The 21791-nt window shown below is 32.4% G+C and overlaps 1 protein-coding gene across 1 annotated transcript; it reads left to right on the top strand.

The window, feature by feature from the left end:
• The first annotated feature begins 140 nt into the window (after positions 1–140).
• On the top strand, positions 141–20613 carry LOC110027122 (KH domain-containing protein At5g56140-like). Its single transcript, XM_020728418.1, is given in 7 exon segments — positions 141–353; positions 967–1052; positions 8954–9099; positions 14934–15032; positions 15125–15241; positions 19793–19936; positions 20039–20613. Coding segments are annotated over 7 exon segments (849 nt in total). The 5' UTR covers positions 141–246; the 3' UTR covers positions 20189–20613.
• The last annotated feature ends 1178 nt before the right edge of the window (positions 20614–21791 follow it).

The following is a 21791-nucleotide window of genomic DNA, read 5'->3' as shown; positions in this document are numbered from 1 at the left end:
ATAAATATATAAAAATTTTGTTGTATATATGTAAATGTCCTACAATTTAAAATCATGCGTAATGCTTCAATTTTAAACTATGAAGCTTTTAACCGGGAGAGTAAAGTCATTTTGCTTCCCTACATATATATTGATCCAGCTGCCTACCCGTCGCTCTCTTCACTGCTAGCCCATTTTAAGCAGCCACCCTACTACTGTGTGCTGAGAACTCGAGTCCATTAGGGCTTGGGGATCTTGCTGGAAACCATGTCTTCCGGCAGGTACATGGCCTACTCCCCTTCGCCTTCAGCCCCTCACTCGCCGCATATCTCCGGCATTCGATCTGCCACAAACGCCTTTGTCGAGCAGGAAAAGTATGCTTTAATTTTGTTTCTCTTTATCTCTGGAAAACTCCACTCTTTTTAGGGTACTATTCGACGTGCCTTATTATATTTCTCTTCCTTTTGGTATGGATCTACGGAGGGGAGATCTCATGCGTAGGAGTTCCGGTCTGATGATGATGCATTGGTCTCTTTCTGTGTTAAGATTTATTGGCAGATTTAGTATCCTTGCTTTTTTCCGAGATATGTATTTGGTTGAAGATGGAGATTGATGCGCTGTTTGTCTGTATTGTGCTTGTGTTTTAGGGTTTGTTTAGGATGTATTTGCAGGCTCCGGTGACACTACAATGTGGAAACACTGTCATAGTTCTGTAGTTTGAACGGCTTTTCTCGGAACTATTTGTTATGTAATTTAGTCAATTGGAGGATCTAGAAATATATTAAGTTCTCTTTTGCTCTTTCTCCAGCGGTTACCGTTTTTATTTTACACTAGATCCGCATGTTTCCTGCGTGTTACGTGCATTGTGGAGTATTAAGCTGTCTTTACTGAGATTGGAGCAAATTTCCTAGACTAAGCCTGAACTGTTAGCTGACTAAGTTTTTAATGTGCTGGATTAACTTTCTGCTAAGTTTATCTGTGTGGCAGGTATCTTGCAGAGCTGCTGGCGGAACGACAGAAGCTTGGTCCTTTTATGCAAGTACTCCCACATAGCTATAGGTTGTTGAATCACGGTGAGCTTTGAACTTCGGGTTTGTTTATTTGAACTCATGATTGCCTTGGAGGTCTAGCATTTTTCATAACAGTGGAATCTCTATAAAAGATTGTTTAAGCACCATTATTAAGGCCACAGAAGCTCATAATAAGTAATTCCTTTGGGTTGTGTTTGATTTCTTTGTTTCGTTAATTATTCTCCACATGCCATTTGTGTGTTATTGCGAATTTGAATTGTTTCTTTACATTTCTTCAAAGCTTTGATTTATTGATAGTATCATTTACCCTCCACCAAAATACAAGAGATCATGTTACAATAGGTTAGAGAACTGTGAAGGAACAAATATTGTCAAGAGAAGTTTAATCTCAGAAAAAACTACATGACATTTCTTGTGATGGATATGATGGTATTCTGAAATGGCATCCCTATGAAAGATATAGGAAGAATACATAAATTATAGGCCTTATTATCATCATCATCATTAGACTTGGTCCAACTATTTGAGCTCGCCTTTATGATACTTTAGCATTTATTCTTGCTTAGTGCTTATGAAATGTTAATTATTGCTTAAACATTGCAACAGCTTGCCATGTTACCAAGATATATCCTTAATCATTCTCAGTAATTCTATTATAGTTCTACCTTCATTATCGCTCTATCTTTCTCCCGGTTTAGACCAAACTACTAAAGTATGCTTTTCCACCACTTTAATCAGTAGGTCTATGCTTTTCCCCTATTTTAATTAATAGTTCAACTCTTGTCATCTGTCTCAGGCAATCATTTCAGTTTAATTGAAGTTTTTTTTATACTTACCTTTAGCTCTTCATGATATTCTATTATCTAGTATTACTCTAGAGAAAATATTTCAGTCCAAGCTTAACTTTATAAACTCCATCATTTATATGTGTGTTATTTTGTATAATAGCTCTAAGGTACTTATAATTATCACACTTAAGTATCATTTGATCTTTCAATGATAATGGCTCACAATTATCAATTTTACTTTGTCTAAAATCGCATATTATGCATTTTGCCTTGCTTCTAATTTGAACACTACTTATTTTTAAACAATCTTCAAGCGTACAAACTACTCACAATTATCAATTTTACTTTGTCTAAAATCACATATTATGCATTTTGCCTTGCTTCTAATTTGAACGCTACTTATTTTTAAACAATCTTCAAGCGTACAAACTTTTCATGTGGAAGAGATTAAACCAATTTAAAGAATGTCTCCTATGACACATAAACCAATATACCTCTCTTTAAATATGTTTTTGTTAGCATCACCATAAAGATAAGGACTTCAACCTTGGTTAATTTATTGTAATTGAAAACTCTCATCAATCAATGACTGCTATTATCAATTATTGCTCTGTTACATATCTATTTTGTAAAAACATTAAGGTAAATTCAGATGTTTTTTCTCTTAAGTACCTCAAAATGAAAATATCAATTCATTTGGCCACATGCAATTTCTAAATTAGTAAATTTCATTTAAAAACCTGTTTTTCTGCTCTTTATATTTTTCTTTAATTTTATTAGCACACAATACACTCGCAATAGATTTCCTAGCATTAAATTAAATTGATTTTTTTTAATAATAATTGCTTTTCTATTCCATATTCTTTTACCCTTTCTTATAACTTTATTGCTTGTCTCATTGATTTGATTCCCTCGTAATTGCCACGATTCTCATAGTTTTTTTGCTTTTCTAATCAATATTCTTTTACCCTTATAACTTTATTACTTGTCTCATTGATTTGATTCTCTCATTACTGCCATGATTCTCATAGTTTTTATATTGGTTGCATAAAAATCATTTTGAGTCATTTGGGGCCCTCCTACCCTTCAAATTTCCTTAAAAATATTTCTTAACTTAACTACTTTAGTATCATCAATAGCTCTCCAATTCATTATATGTATCTTATGGCATACTTAATATGATTCAATTCATGTTTGCCTCCTAAAGGAATGCCATAAAATTATCACTTCATTTCTTAAAATAATATTTTTATCTTTTATTTATATCTTTCTCTTGAAAAAAATCATGTTATCTTCACTGCAAGAATCTCTTTGTTCTGCTACAAATGATTTTGACATAAAGAAAACATCCATAAATGCTCTAGCTTGGGATGTGATTACTTTATTGCATATAAATGACAAAAATGAACCATATGATATGGTTACTTTTAATTGAGCACAATTTGCTTTGTGCAAAGACTTCATATCAATTTTTTGCTGAAGCAAATTCTTATTCGTATGTCTAGTTTAATGAACTTTAGTAGATCACCTTTTTCTTGTTTTATCTATTTTATCTCTATTCATCGTTGAGTACCTCGCGCACTATAGATAAATTGGTGAAGATTTTTCCTTGATTACTATCACTCCTTGCAAATCTTCAAAATTTTTAATAATATATCTATATGTATGTATGTATGTATATATATTTGTGTGTGTGAGTGTGGGGTGCGTATGGGTGCGGGTCTGCTCGCAACACTATTTAACTCAACAAATTTTCAATTAGAAATTTATTTATCTTAGGGTTTTTTATCACCATATATGCTATAAAATTTTCTTATTAATTACCATTCCATATATAAACTTAACAAATAAATTAATAACAATATTCTCAATAGAATTAGCAACTTATTCCATGTTAATTTTTTTCTTATGTTGCTCTTAACAATCGATTTTGGAATAGTAATAACATCTCATTTTTTTAAATTTCCCTTCTATCACAATGAAATTTTGTCATTTAATTATTTTATTTTCCCTTGCAAGATATAATTTCGTAACTTGTAGTTTAATTTGAGTGGAAAATTTCCTTTTGAATCATTTTACAACTCTTTATCTATTATTATCTTCATCTACCTTGCTTTATGATAGTTCACACCATTCTTTATATCTTCAAAATTTCTTCTTTCCTTTTAGATTCATACAATGTAATGGTATTTATTTTCCTTTTTATCATGCCTACGAGTTATTTAGCCTTTTCAAGCTATATTTGTTTCAACAAATCCAATATTAGTTTTGGACTCAGTTAACTTTTTTTTTAATCGTACTTGGGTTAAGTTGTGCCTTGTTTAGCCCATATTTTTGTATTTTTCCTTACTTCATGTTAAGTTTAGCGGTGTCACTAACTGACACCCTCACCAACTTTTGTGCTCTTCTTAACTACCACTAGTTATATTGTAACACACTACTTATGAGATGTTTTAATACTAGTAAATATTACGTTTGGATTATTTCCTAGAATTTTAGCTTAGACTTTTGATTGGATATTAGTCCCAATATCTTATATATAGATATGGGGGTTCACACACGCGTGCGCACACACACACATATATCTATATATCACTTGAAACATATGAGTTTACATTTCTCCAACAACAAAAATTGAATTTACTAATGTAATACTTAAATGTTCATTAATGCTCAAAATAGCACTTCTTCAACATCCATTCACAGTTTGCAGCAACTCTGGCGAAGGTTGACAACACCTTTGTTCATAGCTTTTGTTCTCTCTCTCTCTCTCTCATTCTCATTTCGTCTAGTTGCAAACCAGCGAAGTCCTTTTAGGCTAAGAACTTTCTCACACGTTTTCTACCATAATCTATGCATACAATGTCTTTCTAGCAGCCGTAGTTGCTTCTACTTTCCTCGACGCATGTTGTATTCACAAGAACAAAACTCAACTATGCTTTTCAGCCAGTACTAATGGATTGTTCTACAATGACGAGAACAATGTTTATGAAGTAATTCAAGCAATTTATACTTGGAGACAATAAGTGAATGCAAAAAAAAAAGGGGGCAATTATTCAATTTTTACAAATTTTGTAGAGTTGCAAAAACAATATTTATTTCTAAGTTTATTCAATCAAACTAAAAAAAGTTATAGTAAACCAATCATTAGTCAAACCATGATTTGTAATTTCAATCAAACAAATGGAAACTAAGTGACGTGGGAGCTTACCGTGGATTACAATATTGTAGCTTCTACAGTACTGTGGAAACATATATCGTTGGAGGCCTCGAAATAACCTCATTTTTCATTCTTATGCTTTCTTTTCTATTATCCTTTATTCCTTTTTAGTCATTTTCTATATATGTGTTGTATTAGGGTTTGGAAATTCAGTTTTTATTGTATTTTATTTAGGACAGCCGTTGACGTCTGTTCTTCTCCTTTCGAGGTCTGTATCCAATTTATGGAGTGGTGCTCTGCGGGATCCCTCTCCAGAGGTAGTGATTATTGTTCCCTATCTCCTTCTGTCTCCTCTCATGTCCCTTCCGATCACTTCATCCATTTTGTAGCCGCCCGCACAACTTTCTGTAGCTGTCTTCCTTGCAGTTCTCCCTTTCCCCTTGTTGTCCTTGTTTCTTACATTCGCTGCTGCAGCTCGCAAACTCTTCCACTTGCTTTTTACTGCCAGAATCTACATCCATACCCAGCCTTCCTTGCTGCTCTCATCCTGGAAAGCCGTGCCACGTCGATATTAGCGTGCATGTGGAAGAGTTTGCGAGCTGTTATGACATGATTAATTACAACAATTACAATTTATCAAAGAGAACATAACTCAAGATTAAAAGAATTATAACATAATAAGAGGGGAATAAAAGAAAACAAAATTGAAATAGGAAACTTAGAATTCCACAGTTTCTTTTGTTGTTTTGGTGCTTCTGCTTTGTTTTGTGTATTTTGGATATTGTTTTTTTTTATTTCCTGCTCTAGGAGTGTTGTACCATCTTTCTTTTGCAAGTGGTAAATTTGTTTCTTGTTCAGAAAAAGGTAGTGAACCTCCTCGCTACCTGTTATGTGCTGTTTCATTGTCCGCCTCGCTGTTTTTAGGCGGGATAGCCGCCAAACAATCTAAATACGCTGTCCAACACTGTCGACCACCCCCTACTATCATTCCTTTGCTATTTCACAATCACATGTCCGTGAAAGGTATTTTTTAAAACACCTTCTAAGAGCTTTAGAACAATATTAGAGATATTTTTAGGGGAAAAGGGGGGTGGAAGGTGGGGTGGCCTAGAGAGTAAGTGGGAGAATAACATAAAATAGGCTATGAAATGCTCTCTTTGATTTTGGCGTAGTGATGTGCTCTTGGATGTGATTGTGGCTAACGAAGTTGTTGCGGCATGAGTCGCAGGAAAAACACTACGAGTGACTCAGCCCTCATGCAGGATAAGGGGTGATTTTTGTGATAGTTATGGGACTTTTGAGGCTCAAGTTTGGTTTCATGAATATTTGGGAGAAGGGTTTTTGTGCTTGAGGCTAGTGTTTAAAGATGAGCAACTACAACCTCAACGATTCTTTCTTCTTTTACCTTTTTTTATCAAATGAATTCTTTGGGTTTGGTCAGAAATCTAATATACGAGGAAAAAAAGTTATTCTTGCATTTAAAGGTTGCAAGTGCTGTTTATGACAAGTCTAAATAAAGAATTTAAAGCCTGCATATAAATGCTATATGTATAGTTAATAATTATTTAATCATGATGTGTTAGTTAATTAATGAATATAACTAATGATGATATTTTGCTTAAGTTATCAATTAACTGATCATAAAGATTAATCTTATTGATCTATTAATTCATGCTGAATAACACAATTATTCGGATAAAATTGGATGCCAACAATTAGATTTAACAACTATTTAATGTTATTCTTCTGTTTATCATATTCTTATAGATAGGTACCCATTAATCATCACAATGATGTGCCTTTATCCGTCACTTTGCAATTTTTAACCTGTATTGAAGAGTAACAAGCGTACTAAAACAAACATGGACAAGGAATGACACCCACCACAGCTTCTGCTAAAGTATATGTTCATAATGAAAAAAAGAAGTCATTATTATATAACTTCTCTTAAAGTTTTAATATACAAATTAAACGCCTAATTGTTTTGTTAACAATTAAAAATAATTTATTTTCTAAGATAAAATGCATAATCAAAATTGAAAAACATAATCATAAGTTTAAAATATATTAAAATTATTCTATTAGAAAAATTCTACATTAAAATTTAGGATTTAACTTTAACAAAGTTATGGTGACCAAGCAGGGCAAAGTGCATTATTATGCTAACAAGAGTTGGGAGGGGGCACTGGGGATTGATTCAAGTGATATTATAGGGTGATAATGATGGTAGAGAAGGATAACCCTGGGTCGAATTCTTCAGAGACATGGCGAGTGCTGGTTTCAGGAGCAGTAATGGGCGGGAGGTAGTGGCATCATGACATGCAGGACACTACAGCATCTCTAGAGAATTTGTAGTTGGCAAGTGTAAGGAAGAAGAAAGGACAAAGTGATATTTTATGGGAATAATGAAATGAGTAAAGCATATTTTTGCAGAAATTTTGCAAGATACAAGTAGGTTTTCCTTTAATTTTTTGTAGGTATAATGAAGATCCTTCTAAATTGTTTTATTAGAAATGAGTTCTTTGACTTTATCATGGACATATGCTAAAGAATTTGAAGAATAAACCTTTTTTACTTCGATAGAAAAAAGCTGTTGATCATGGTTCCATCTGAAATTCATATAGCAAAGGACACTTGTGGATTTTTCAGCAGAAAACTTCTATTGCGGACATTTTAAGTTAAATTATTTTTAATTGAAATTCTCTCAGAAATTTTGAAGGTAATTTTAATGGGAAGTTTCTGCAGAAAATTATACGCCAGTCTTGGAAACATAATATTTATCCCATTAAAAAGTGTGGTTTTTGGCTGTCATTTCCTTATCTTAAACTTAATTTCTTAAAAAATGTATAGGATGGCAAGTATGCTAACAAACTGCACAATCCAGTTAATGAATTGCATCATTGATGGCTGATGCTTAATCTTCATGTATTAATTTATATGGTTGGCAATCACATTTGTGCTGCTTAAGCTTCCATAAGGAATTGTTGAGACTTTCATGATATTCCACTGTTTTTTTTTTTTTTTTGTGAACACGCGAAGTAAATTTCTCTGCTGCATATTGATTGAGTTTTGGAATTTTTTTAATTTCTTGTCAATTATGTGTTCTGAATTTTCTTATAAGAAAATGGTGAAGCTAAATAGATTTTTATACATGTTTAAAGACTTGCATTCATACTTAAACATACAGGCTTGCTTTAAGGATATTTTTTGTTGAAGGGCAATCTTGAGTTTTGAAGAGCAATGAAATCAGATTTAAGCTTTGAAAAGCAATGATATCAGTTTGAGGATCTTCATTTTGAGATGCCTTGACATTTTTATTAGCTATATTTCAGTTGTATACCAGTGAAATATTTGGCAAATATTTGCGCATAAAGAAATCCTAGTTGACTGTGCTAGTTTGGAGAATGTTAAAATAAATGAGGTAAAATATAGAAAGTTGATTGTGAAAAATGATTTTGTTTGATAGTGGGTGTAGCACTTATTGAAGATAAGATAGCAAAAAATTCTCATTTGGTGTGAGTGTATACAACTGTGGGGATGATATGTGACAATAAGGTTAGCTGATAAAATTTATGTGATTGTATTTAAATGAAAAATGATTAAATCAATGGCAATTGGGGAGATGCAGTGCAAAAGGACTGGCATGTCAAGTCAAAACCTGATTTAGTCGTCACCTCATTTAGCACTTATCAGGAATGGATGTAGGAGGATTATAGTTTGGGTAGTTTTAGAGATGATGGACCGTTTTTCACCATTCCAGTTCTCAGTAAGGGTGGTTGTTGGATTTGTGAGTACGTCTTAAATATGTTCACGGGTAGCTGTGTAGTATTAGGATGCTAATCATTGTTTTCATGCGATGGATTTTGTCCCATTTTGCCCTTACGTTCTCTTCTCAGGTAGCAGCAAATAGAATGGATATAACCTGTTTTTTAGCGTCCATCTAATAAACCTATTTTTTTACTGTACTGTCACGCTAACTGGAAATTATGGTGCAGAAATTTTGCGGTTAACTGCAGTGTTGGGAAATGCATCCCTTTTAGAACATACTGGGGTTGAACATGGTAGCCCGATGACAAATGGAGGATTATTTTCAAATGGTGCAGCTGATATGAATGGATGGGCATCAGCAATTCAATCAGAAGTATGATGTTAGCATTTAACAGAATCCTTCTGTCGATCTGATTTATACTCTAAACTATCTGTCTGTTTTCTACCCTTTTGCTAACTTAATTCTATAGCTTATATAAACTTGTTAACTATTTAGATATCTTTCTTCATTAATGTGGCTACACAATTTTTTTAGTTTTCTTGCTATCAAAATGTATACTTGGTCTATTTATTCGTTGGTTTTATGTAGTTTATTTTGTCACTTCAATTGCAGATACTGATTCCTTTTTAGTTCATTGCTACCTTTGTATTTGTTTTGATTAAAAAATTATACTCTGTTAATGGCTAAGTTTGAAAATGTAATAATGAAAATGTCATGTTTTATTTAGTGTTCCAACATCATACTGTTTCTTAACGTTGTGAATACATATTTCCGTACAAGGTTATAGTCTCAAAATTTCGGTGTAGTTTTGTTTCTGTTTTTAATTTCTGCCTTATAATCCCCATCGTCAATGTGTTAGCTGTCTACTATCAATTTCAGTATGACTGGCTTACAAGAAATTGGTTGTATTTTGCAGATGCTTGAAAGTGACAAATAGATCTAACTTTATTGTTCTTAAATTTTAATGGTTACAAGTATCAATCTTTCTGTAACTCATCTTTACTTTTCTGTTTCATCAAATTTTCCTAAAATTTACCATTTCTTAAGTGTTTATATCATTCTTTTCATTTTCACCTTTTTTTGTATTCCTCATTCCAGCCTTTAATACATGCTGATACAATACATTATGTTTCAACTTTTTTCATTTTTGAGCTATCTTTTTCTCACTTATTATCCTTGCTTCAAAGTATTTCAGCATTAAGCCTGTTTGCTTGATGCTCTGCCTTTTGCAGTATTTGATTTCATAGCCGGCATTTTAAATTTTGTTTTAAAATTATTTATGAATTAAACATCTATTCTCTTATCCTTTCCGAACACAATTTTCTTTTATCCCAATTCATTTTGAATCTTTGACTGCCTTCACTTACAGCAGCTAGCAGAAGTGCATTGTATAATATTTTTATTCGTTTAGTCTTCTTTCGTAAGCATACCTCTTTTGGCACCCACTGAAGCTGCGTGATGTCCACCTAACTTATCAATTTTAGTGGTCCTACACACTATTTTGTTTCCACCGAAGATGCATGGTATTTGCCTTATTTTTGATGTTTTTGATTCCATAGTTTTCATCTAGGTCCATCTTCTATACGTTAACAAAAAAAAAAAAAAAATATCGGATTGATGTTAGACTAATGCCAAATTCTCTGCGCACTTCTAACTCTCATGCATGTACTTTGTTGCAATATTCTTTATGAATTTGTTCTGCAGTCAAACTTCTTTTGTGCTCTTTGCGGAAACAATTTGGGGTGTAAGAAAACTATCACCACATGTTTGTATAATTTGACTCACATGTACATTGATTGTATAATTGTGCTTGCTTAGAATAGGCTTATGATGAGCATTTTCATGATCAAGCATAAAAATTTTCAAAGATTGTGCAAATTATTCTCCCCTCAATGCAACAAGTTGTTAGTTCTACAAAGCTATGGGTCGAGAACTAGTAAGAATTTTTAAGAGATTCATGCAAGTACACCCATCGATAGAGCTGATGCATGCATGTGATCCCAATTTAATGCATGATCTCCATCCTACCAACATATCGGTTGTCCTATTGTTTTTTTTACTTCAGTTAGATCATCAGCATAACCATAATATGTAGAAAATTAAAGTTTAATGTACATATTTTTTGTACTTTTTTTTTCTAGAAATAATATGTAAATCTAACATTTTTGTGAGTGCAAATTGTTTTTTAAGGTCATGTTGACTTAAAACTTCTTCAAAGAATAGTTGGAATGCATGTGAAGCATTCGTAATTTTCTTGCTTGAAAGAAAAAATGTCATTTTAGAAAAAATTATACACGATACTGAAACTAGAATTTGTTCTTTCTAGTAATATGTGTTAAACCAAGGACATTGTTCAGGCTAATGTCTTATGAGCTTGTGTGGCGTATGTAAGTGTGCATGCAAGCCTATGTTGTGTCATTGTACTTTTAGCTAGATGACAAGTATGACGTACATTGCTACTTCTGTGCCCATTACATTTTAAAGTGGACCAAATATTAAGACCTGTTATTGCTACTTAATTGTCCATATCAAAATTGGCTATACTGTCTTTCAAATTCATTGCCACCGAGAAAATCTCATAAAGATTTAAGAAAACACAAGAGTATGTCTAACATGAATCATCTTAAATGAAATTACTTCACGAATGTGTGAAGTACTTAAAGAAAACGACGAACCTTGGCAATATCTGGGCTAGTAGGATTATAAAATATAAATTTACTATAGGGAGTCAACCTAACACCATTAATTTGTACACTGGTGCTTATTTTCTTAAATGCAACTGTATGTTTATTCTCAACGTTTGCATATTGTTCCATGGAGAAGTTTTTTTTTAGAAACTCTACCCATTTATTATATGAATGTTTTGTTTTTTTCTTCCCAAGCATTAAGAATGATTATATGGTTGATGGTCAAGAATTAAATTAAATTTCCTGTGTTGCAAGTAATGCCTCTAATATTGAAGACCATATACATGGATTTATAACTCTTTATTTTAGTTAAAATATTTACTGCTTCATTCAATTTCCTACAAAGTTATGCTACTAGATAACCAACCTCTCAATGCTTTTCTTATGCCAAGACTAGATGAATAATTAATCCACCTCAGGAGCTTAGTAAGGTTAAAGACGAGAGTTTTTCAAGAGCATTTCAAGTTTTGAAAATCTCAGGCGGCATTTTTTGACCAATGAATTTCTCTATTTAAGAAAGCTAGCAATGAGTGCAACGGTTGCTCAAAATTTTGAATCTTATAGAATGTTTCCAAAACATGAATTCTCTTAAATTTATGTCTACCCTTTAGGGTGATTTAAAGTCCCTTTACATATACAAATCATTCTTTTCCTCAATCCTATCACTAGAAACTTCTGTGACCACCTCTTAATATTTTTTATTTATCTCACTAATTTCTTTTTTATATTGAGTGATAGAGATTTTTATATTTTTCTTTATTTCGTACAGTTTTGTTGCTGATCATTTTGGCTAGTTCTGCTTCCATCAGCCCCAAATCATTACACAAGTCACAACTTCTTTTTACATGAGCCTGCCCTATAATCAATTTGTTCTTTTGCATCTCTATCATAAAACCTTAAATTCTAATTTTCTGCATGTTTCATAAGCCTTTCACTCTACTAAATTTGGATTATTCTATACTGAATATGTTGATCCTCCAAATGCTGAAAATCCCATATGTTGTCATGGAAAATAAACTTTCTTTTGTCTTCCGAGGTTGAATTTTTTGCACACAAGGAAGTGGGAGGGCTCAATTAGAGAAGGAAAATGGTATGTTGTGGCTAGTAATTAATTTGGTAGAAAATAATGGTGAGGTGTTATCATTTTTGAATCGAAGATTAAGTACTAGTTTCGTTGAATTTGGACTTTATGTAGTGATCAAGGGTACCTAATAATTAGTCATGTAACTTTTTAGGTTTTTGTTTTTACAAGGTAGGAATCTATTCAAAATTTTTGTTAGCTTAAGGTAACTGTGTCTGTAAGATGGGCGCAAGGCCAAAGATTGATATTATCAAATCTATGTTGGATCTAGAGAAATTTATCATAATTGTGTCAGTTAAGATTAATGCTTTTGATTTCAACGTTAGTGACAAAAAGTATGCTATCTGAGCTATGGCTCTTTTATTGGAATTTTTTATGTAAGATTTTGAGTGGAGATTGGTTTAGGGTTCTAATTTGAGTGAAAATTATTAACTAACTTATTTGGAAATGTTTTTAGAAGTTTGTTAGGAATACAAAGTTTAAAAGTGGTTTGGTTTGTTGGAGTTGATTGCTGTGAAGGTATTTTTTGATCCTTTTTCTTATTAGTTGGAGAGAGAGGGAGAGCATGGGGGGAGAGAGAAAGGGTTCAGAAGGAGATTGGGTGACAAGGGGAAGGGTTATATCGTGCCAAGAAATAGGAGGGTAATTTGCATTTAATAATAATAATATGAATAGAGGAAAATTTGGGGTTTGATTCCAACGATTCCTATTCATGAGCCCCACAGTTGGAATTAAAACCCTCACAAACAAAAATGAAAGATTCATTAAATTCAATCTTTTGTGTCAAATTATTATTATAGACGATTGAGTTCAGGTTTATAATTGAGTTTAACCAAAAATCTAACAAAGGATTAAGCTGTTTTTTTGGAATCTGGAACTGATAGGATTTTTCAATCCAAATTTACCTTTCATCCTTAGATATAGACTAATAATTTGTTATAACATACAAGAATAATTGGGTTACAAAGGGAAGGGTTATATCGTGCCAAGAAAGAGGAGGGTAATTTGCATTTAATAATAATAATATGAATCCTTTGTATCTCTGCCTTATTCATAGTTTATGAAATAGAGAACTGAGACATGTAAACTGAGAGGAAAATTTGGGGTTTGATTCCAACTATTCCTATTCATGGGCCCCACAGTTGGAATTAAAACCCTCACAAACAAAAATGAAAGACTCATTAAATTCAATCTTTTGTATCAAATTATTATTATAGACGATTGAGTTCAGGTTTATAATTGAGTTTAACCAAAAATCTAACAAAGGATTAAGCTGTTTTTTTGGAATCTGGAACTGATAGGATTTTTTCATCCAAATTTACCTTTCATCCTTAGATATAAACTAATAATTTGTTATAACATACAAGAATTGATTTTGAACCTTTTGATGACCCTGTTATTAGCTACAATGCTCGGATCATACCTTACATTTAGTCCCAGAAGTCAAGACGGACTCTCATTCTCCATCATGTTATATGGAATTATTTTCGTTTAATATGATTGAACATATGTTTATTCCTCAAAGATCTTATGGTACATTCAACTAGATTATGTGAATGTTAAAAGATTTGTCCGTAACAAAAGTAGATAAATAAAATTGAAATAGTACAGAAAGATCCTTCTTCAAGACTCAGCATGAAATGACACGGTATAGCCATTTTATATATCTAAAGGCTATTTTTTTTTTATGTCTGAATATAATGTAGGTTATTATTCTGAGTCAAGTCAGTCATTTATCCAATTTGTTTTTTTTAGTGAACTCCAATCACTGTTTCATTGATTCCCTTTTTTTTCCTTGTCATCTTAATAATTTTTTCCATCTCATTTTGTTAGCTCTTAGAGAAATGTCAACTTACAACGTTATGTGGCAAAGAAATCTCTAAGGCAGAGCTCGCCACATGTTACCTTTAAAAAAAAAAACCTGGATCTGTTTCTTCAATGCTTGTCATCTATTAGAGATGTATTCTGGTATCCATGGGGCATCTATCGTACAGATTCTTGTTTCTGAATGTGCATTAGGTGGATGTATATTCTTAAACCTTTGCCTTTTTATGCTTCTCTAATCTAGATTCATTGTTTTTCATGCTGCGTTTGAGGATTCTGCTATTAGTAACTACCATTACAGCTTAATTAGGGCTGCTGAGCTTCTTTAATTTGCCTTTGATTTTTGGTTTCAGTCAGTAGCTCGTGAATAGAGTTTGCTATACTCATGTTCTTTTTTATTTTTCCTAGTATTCCTTGAATGCAGTTGCCTAATATTCATGGACTTCTGCTTGCAGTTTGATAATCTGAAACCAATCTTTTGTTTAGAGGTGTATGCTTTTTGAAAGTCAATAGTGGTGTCACTATGATTATTTTTGTAATTTATTTGCCTTTCTTAATTCCTTTCTTTTGTTCAGCATGCTAGTTTTAACATTTGGTGGTTGGCAATTTTGCAGCACTCCCCGGCACATAGTTGGCTTGGTTCTCAAGGAACTTCTGGTATCGACATCTAGAAAAGAATTAGGGTGGATATTCCGGTGGACAAGTATCCAACAGTATGATCTTAATTGAGCTTTTTGTTTACTGGATTTGTTTCTACCAAGGTTAATATGAATTTTTTCTTTTATTTTTTGTTTTTTTTTCTCAGTACAACTTTGTTGGGCGTCTACTTGGTCCTAGAGGAAATTCTCTTAAAAGATTAGAAGCTACAACTGACTGCCGTGTCCTGATTAGAGGACGAGGTAGCATCAAAGATCCTACTCGGGTAATTATGCTTCAACCAACTTGTATAATTTCTCAGAAGTCTATCTTGCCTGTACACTGTTGCATAATTTACTTGAAGTATTATGTCCATAAAGGTGAAATCATTGGAAATCCATTCTGATATTGATCATGCTGGTCCTTATGCGTATCATACATATTGTGCATGAACGTCTTGTCAATCTTTAACCTGACATTTGAGATTAGCTTACAATAATATTCGTTTTGTTTTTGTGCAGCTGAGTCACAGTTTAAAAACAATAGATACACTACTTCAAAAAATGATATCAATTTATCTTACATTAGTTTATATGACTTACGTAAACTGTCATTTTGTTACTATTTCCATAAATTATATTTTATATTGCGATGTTCAAATTGCATTCACAGTTGTATTGTTACTGATTATTTCTGGGTCTCTTGAGATGTGCTCTTGGCACTGTTGCTTTGACACTACTGCCAGATATCCTGTTGTATAATTTGGGAGGCTGGTATTCATCTTGTGACTCTCATGCTAGCCATCACAGTGTTGACTGAAGCTTGGTCATCATTTTGGGTGCTAGTAAATAACATGCTACATGTGGATGCATCATACAATTTACACTAGTTTGAGTTGCTTTCCACACTTCAGTTGTCAGAATTATATTTATCACAGTTCGGAATGCCCTATTAAACACCAACACATTGATTTGAGTTAGAAGTTTGACTTAATAGCCATATATTTTAGGCCTTTTCTTTGTTCCATTCAATTAAAGATGATTGTTTAGTTTGCTGAAGAGGGTATTGAACTTATTAGCTTAGGAACTTGTTTCAGTATTATAGATAATAATATGTTAGGCAGACTCACAATGAAGGGGATTTTTTGTGCCAGAGGAATTAACCAAAAATGTATAGTTAGCAAAATTGTGATAATTTTTCATTAATTTTGAGAAGACATAATTAAGATGATTTGTAGCATATAAAATGAAATGAGTTAATGTTATTCTTTGGTTATTATAAGTATGTAAAACAGAGCATTAACTAGCATTAAGAATTGTTGATCGACCAAAGAATTGTCAATCATATTAAATTTCTTGATGGTTCAGTAATAACTCTATGTTTGGTTGTATTGGTTATGGAGGTACATGCAAATTCAAAATGAGGTACCTTTTTATTTGTTATTTATAGATGGCATGGTTCTAGTAGGCTTGTCCTTTTCTTCTCAGCTTTATTACTGTTTTTTAATTTTAGTTATTGGGCTGCTCGTGTTAGTGAATTTTCTCAAATATGGTTTAATTTGAATTTTTTTTATCATGATGAGAGTTTCTCATTGAACACATAATTATTTTATAATTCTGAATTTTATGTGAGAATTTTTTAAATTTATTATTTAGATAGGTTTTTCTTTATTGCTTGCTTTCATCTATATACATAATTAGCTGTTTAAAATTAATAGTATGTGAACTATGAATTTAACTTGTTTGATGAAATTGTCCTTATCATCCTATATCTTTATACAAAACCCTCGATGCCATGACCTATCTTGATAGTTTAGAATTTACACTGCGGAATTAGATTGTCGAATCGTGAAATTTGAATTTTTTATTTCTAATACTATCACTAACTAATCAATAGAATTTTCTAAATTATAGAAAGATCCCCTAACAAAAAATAAAAAATAAAATAAAAATAAAATAATTAAATATTAATTTGTTTTTTTATTGTTGGTTACGTTTTCTATACACATTTCCCTTTCTTTCGTTCATTTTAAAGCTTCATATTTAAACTAAAAAATGCTAGATATAAAATACGATTAGCTATTTACAAGCCAATGAATACACATACTTCTAAGCTACAATAGTATATTGAAAAAAAAAATTGTGCTTGTCAAAATACTATAAATCTATGACAGTTTAATACTCAAATATGACCCTTATGATAATTCACACCATTCATGATACAGTTCTATATTGTACTTTATTGTTCATAGATGACACCATAAAGACTGAATTTCATTTGTTAATTATATACATGCAAACATTCTATATAGATCATTTTTTTTTTGCATTCTATACTATGATGCACAAACTCTTTTGACCAAAGAGCCATGCAAAGTCTGTCACTTCTCGGACACCGACACTCATCAAACATGCCCCAAACATGTGCAGGACACATCCATGACGTGTACAATTTTAATAATATTAAAATTAAAATGGGACCCACATGTTTTAAATTAGTGTATTATAAATTTTTAAAAATATTTTTTAAGCTTCTATGGTTTATTTTTTACAAGTAAAATTAAAAATATTAATTTTTTATTTTAAGGTTGAACATTGTTAGGCTTATTCATCTGATTCCTTTTCTCACAAACGAGCTCGAGGGGTTTGCCAATCGCTCACTTAGGCTGGTATTTATCATCTTTGCAGTATCAAGATATCTAGACAAATATCTTTCTAATACAATTGATTTAGAAGAAATATAATATTATTTTCCTAATTTACAGTAAGAGTACTCATCTTAATATTTAATTTGCTAATACTGTTTCTTGATTTGCACCTTGTTCTTAACCCAACAAACTTTCTTACTCCAATCAAAGAGTAAAACACCTGTGAAATATAATTATTTTAAAATTTCTTTTTCAATTTAACTAACTTTGCTAGCCTTTTTTTTTCAAACCTAAAAAAAAATATTTTAAATTTTTTTATTTTAACTAGACTATCTATATTTATTATAAATAATTTATTTTCATTAAATTTTTAAGAAAATAATAACCTTTTCTTAAAACAACAACATATTTTTACCTAATATGGAAACTATAAACAAATCTCTAATTTATAAAATTTTAAAATTATATATAATATAGCATTATACTTTAACTTAACAAATTAAATTATTTCTTCAAATCCACAATTTATTATTTATCTTTAACAAATTTAAGTTTCCATCCCATGCTATCTCCTGCCATAGTGTCTATTCGTCTATGAAATTACGCACGAGATATACCCTATTCACCTCTGTTTCAGCTGCAAACTGCACAATCCTTTCTCTTGTTTGTTCTCTCGTATCTACCTGGCCCCCCAAGGCCTTTCTCTATCACACGAAGATGTCTCTCTCTTCGCTTTGTTTATCTGCCTTGCCTCTTTTATATCTCAATTTGATTTGATGCAGGGGACCCGTATCTCTAAATAGTAGAACCACACCTTTTATTCGCTTTATCATTTTATAATATGATAAAACCGCATGCTGTTTCTCTTGCTTCCTCTTCCTATTCATTTCTTCCACTTCATCTTGTCTAATTGAAGTGGTGTTAATCGGTTCCTAAATTCTCTGGTGTTACACTAGAACTAAAGGCATTTTGCATCGACCATTTTCATTTTGGTTGATACGACAAATACCATTGACATGGTGAGTGTCATTGATTGTCATTGCTGATACTTCCTTCCTTGCAAATATGCCATGCTTCAGGCTCATAGTCACCCTTTTACTCCTAGCTATGGTACTCTTCATCTCTCATTCCCCTTGCAACATCATCAAGTTCTTATTTCTTTGCATTGCCACTCAAAATTGTTCTCATTTCTTCTAACACTAATAATTTTCCTGTAATTCTCCAAAGAGCTAGAAGAGGATAAGATTATTAAGGTTGGCACTGTTTCATTTAATGTTCTTTCTCTCTTCGCATCTCACGAGCTCTTTATTTCATGCTCGTGCTTCAACTTGATTTTGGCTTTGCTTATGCTTCTTACTCCCCTGTTGACATAACCCCGTAAATATCTGAGCGATTTTGACAATTCTTTTTTGCATTTAACCACAGCTTTTGTATTCTAATATTTTTGAGGAATTACAATGTAACAACATTTTTATAATTTATATTTTTGATACAAGCATCACAACAACTTGTTTCTATTCATCCCATTCCTTTTCCAGCTATTTTCATGGTGTTTAGGCTCAATGGCCCATTGCCCACCATACACTAAATCTGAAGGTTAGAATACAAAGTCTTTAGCTTGCATGCATTCTGACTTTGGAACTTACCGTTTCATTTTCAGGTTTTCCGCAGTTCTTTGCTTGCCTCAACATAATGTCTCATTTAATTTTGATCGTATATACAGTTATTTCCTACATATCTGATGCATGCCAGATATGTATGATGATAAATTCTTTATTTTAGTTGCCTAAATTCCATCTTTATTCTGTCATTCTGAAAGCTGTTTCGACCTATATGGAGTAGAGTAGTTAATACATCAAGATATTAACTTTGGTGGCTATAAGAGCTAATTTCTATGCTAGTTGATAAGCAGATACCGAACTATTCCCAAGTCAGGTGGCTATAACAAACCAACTGCTTGAAGCCAAAATTTAAAATTTTTTGAATGGTGGATGTATGCATGTTTACCATTCTCTTAACCATTTTTTAAAAAAACTTTTGAATATATATATATATATATATATATATATATATAGAGAGAGAGAGAGAGAGAGAGAGAGAGAGAGATACAGTTTATACTCCTCATATTACGATCTGAACTTGTTATGCTGTGTATCTTAGATATGCTGCTAATAAAGATTTGCACAACAGGAGGAGATGATGAGAGGAAAACCAGGGTATGAACATTTAAATGAGCCCCTTCACATACTAATCGAAGCAGAGTTGCCAGTAGAAATCATCGATGCTCGCCTGATTCAAGCTCATGATATTCTCACGGAGCTGATCAAACCTGTCGTAAGCATTTTTCTTTCTTTTTTTAAAAAAATATTCTTATCTTTAAATGTAAACAACTTTGCCATTTCACTTTGCCCTGAATTCTCTGATTTTCACAAACAGGATGAATCACAAGATTTCATAAAAAAGCAGCAGCTCAGAGAACTAGCAATGCTTAATGGCACTCTCCGTGAAGAAGGCTCGCACATGTCTGGCTCTGTATCCCCTTTCAATAACAGCCTCGGCATGAAGAGAGCAAAGACAAGGGGGTAAAGTTGGGCATTTATATATGGTGGCAGTCCATGTTGTTGTCCTTCTACATTTAAAATCCGTTGGCAATTGTCATGTGTTGGGGGTTTGCCATGCTGGCTTATGCTCAGGCCTCAGATGCCATCGGAAGGCATGGGTTCTGGCGCGTCGGTCTAATTGAGTCTAAAAGTGTCTTGATGGATACTTGTCTCGCCATGATATCTTCGGTTAGTTATCCCTGATTTATCATGGCAGCTTGGCCATATATCTACATATAGGCCTTGCAATATAATCCTCAATATGACAATGTTTGTTTTAGTTTGGGGTTATATGGTAAAAAAAAAAATAAATTTGGTGAGGTTGTGTATAAACTACTGGAAGAAGATGATGCGCCTTAGCAGGTTTTGGTAGAAGCAAACTTTTCTAATTAATCAAGTCTTAATTTATTATTTTCTTGCTTGTAAATATTCATCTGCATTCCCTTCTCCATTTTCTTTGGTGGTTCTTTCTGCTGCTTTTGTTTTTTTATCAGAATCTTAGGCCCATAAATGAGGAAAAATTATTCTGTCCGACGATCACATGTGCTCTACATGCGGTAGCGAATGAAAAATTAACACGTGTAATGATGGGCTCTCAGTGAAGAGAAATAAGCAGAAAGCGTGACCCGACCCGAACTCCGCCCAATAACCGGAAAAAGCGTATATTTGGATTTATGGAATCGCGCCAAATCTAGCATTTTGACATTTTCGATCCCGTCAAAGATTATTGGTGTCTTATGGATGTAGATTTTTTTTATTTTCTCATATGTTAGTATTCGACTGGTAGGACAGAATTCTTATTCTATGCCGACACCACATTAAATGGATTTCTCATTCGACCAAGAAATGTTGATGGAATCTCAGAATGATGGCGATCAACTTGGATCATTAGCTGCGTCCGGAAGTATTCCTCAGGTAGAGTTCTTTCTTTGTTCTGTGTGCTGCTATTAATGGCTTCCAAATGATAGTATTGCTGGGTTCGGCTGGTGTGATTACTATATTATTTGATTGTTAAGTTAATTTGTAAGTGTTATCATTGTGTTTAAGTTGTCGTAATGATATTATCTTTCTGGTATTATTGTGGTTGATATTGTTTTTTCTGATATCATTGGAGTCTTATTTAGGTATTATCATGGGTTTATTATGGTGTTATTATGATTGTATTATGGTAGTATTTTTGCATTATAGATTTTCAAGAGTGTGTTATTATGATATTATTATTGTAGTATTATGGTTGTATTACATATTATGGTGTTATTTATTGTTGTATCTAATTAGTGTTTTTAACAGTGTTATGTTTGGTGTAAGTAGTGTTATATGGTGTTATCATAATTTTATTATGCTAGTATTTTTATATTTTTGTCTTTGAAGTATACTTTTGTGTTATTATGATATTATTTATGTGGTATTATGATTGTATTATGTTATTGATTTATCGTTACGTACCAACATGATTGTATTTACTAATTGGTTACGATGAAGTGTTCTTTTGTCAATCTAATGGTGGAATGTTTGAAAGTTGCAGCTCCCCGAGCTTTTAACTATGTGCATTGATCCAAATGCGGATAGTTTGCTTCGCGCGGTGGTTC

The sequence above is a fragment of the Phalaenopsis equestris genome, unplaced genomic scaffold, assembly GCF_001263595.1.
Source record: "Phalaenopsis equestris unplaced genomic scaffold, ASM126359v1 Scaffold000414, whole genome shotgun sequence".
Classification (NCBI taxonomy): domain Eukaryota; kingdom Viridiplantae; phylum Streptophyta; class Magnoliopsida; order Asparagales; family Orchidaceae; genus Phalaenopsis; species Phalaenopsis equestris.
This window is presented reverse-complemented; position numbering and strand designations above follow the sequence as displayed.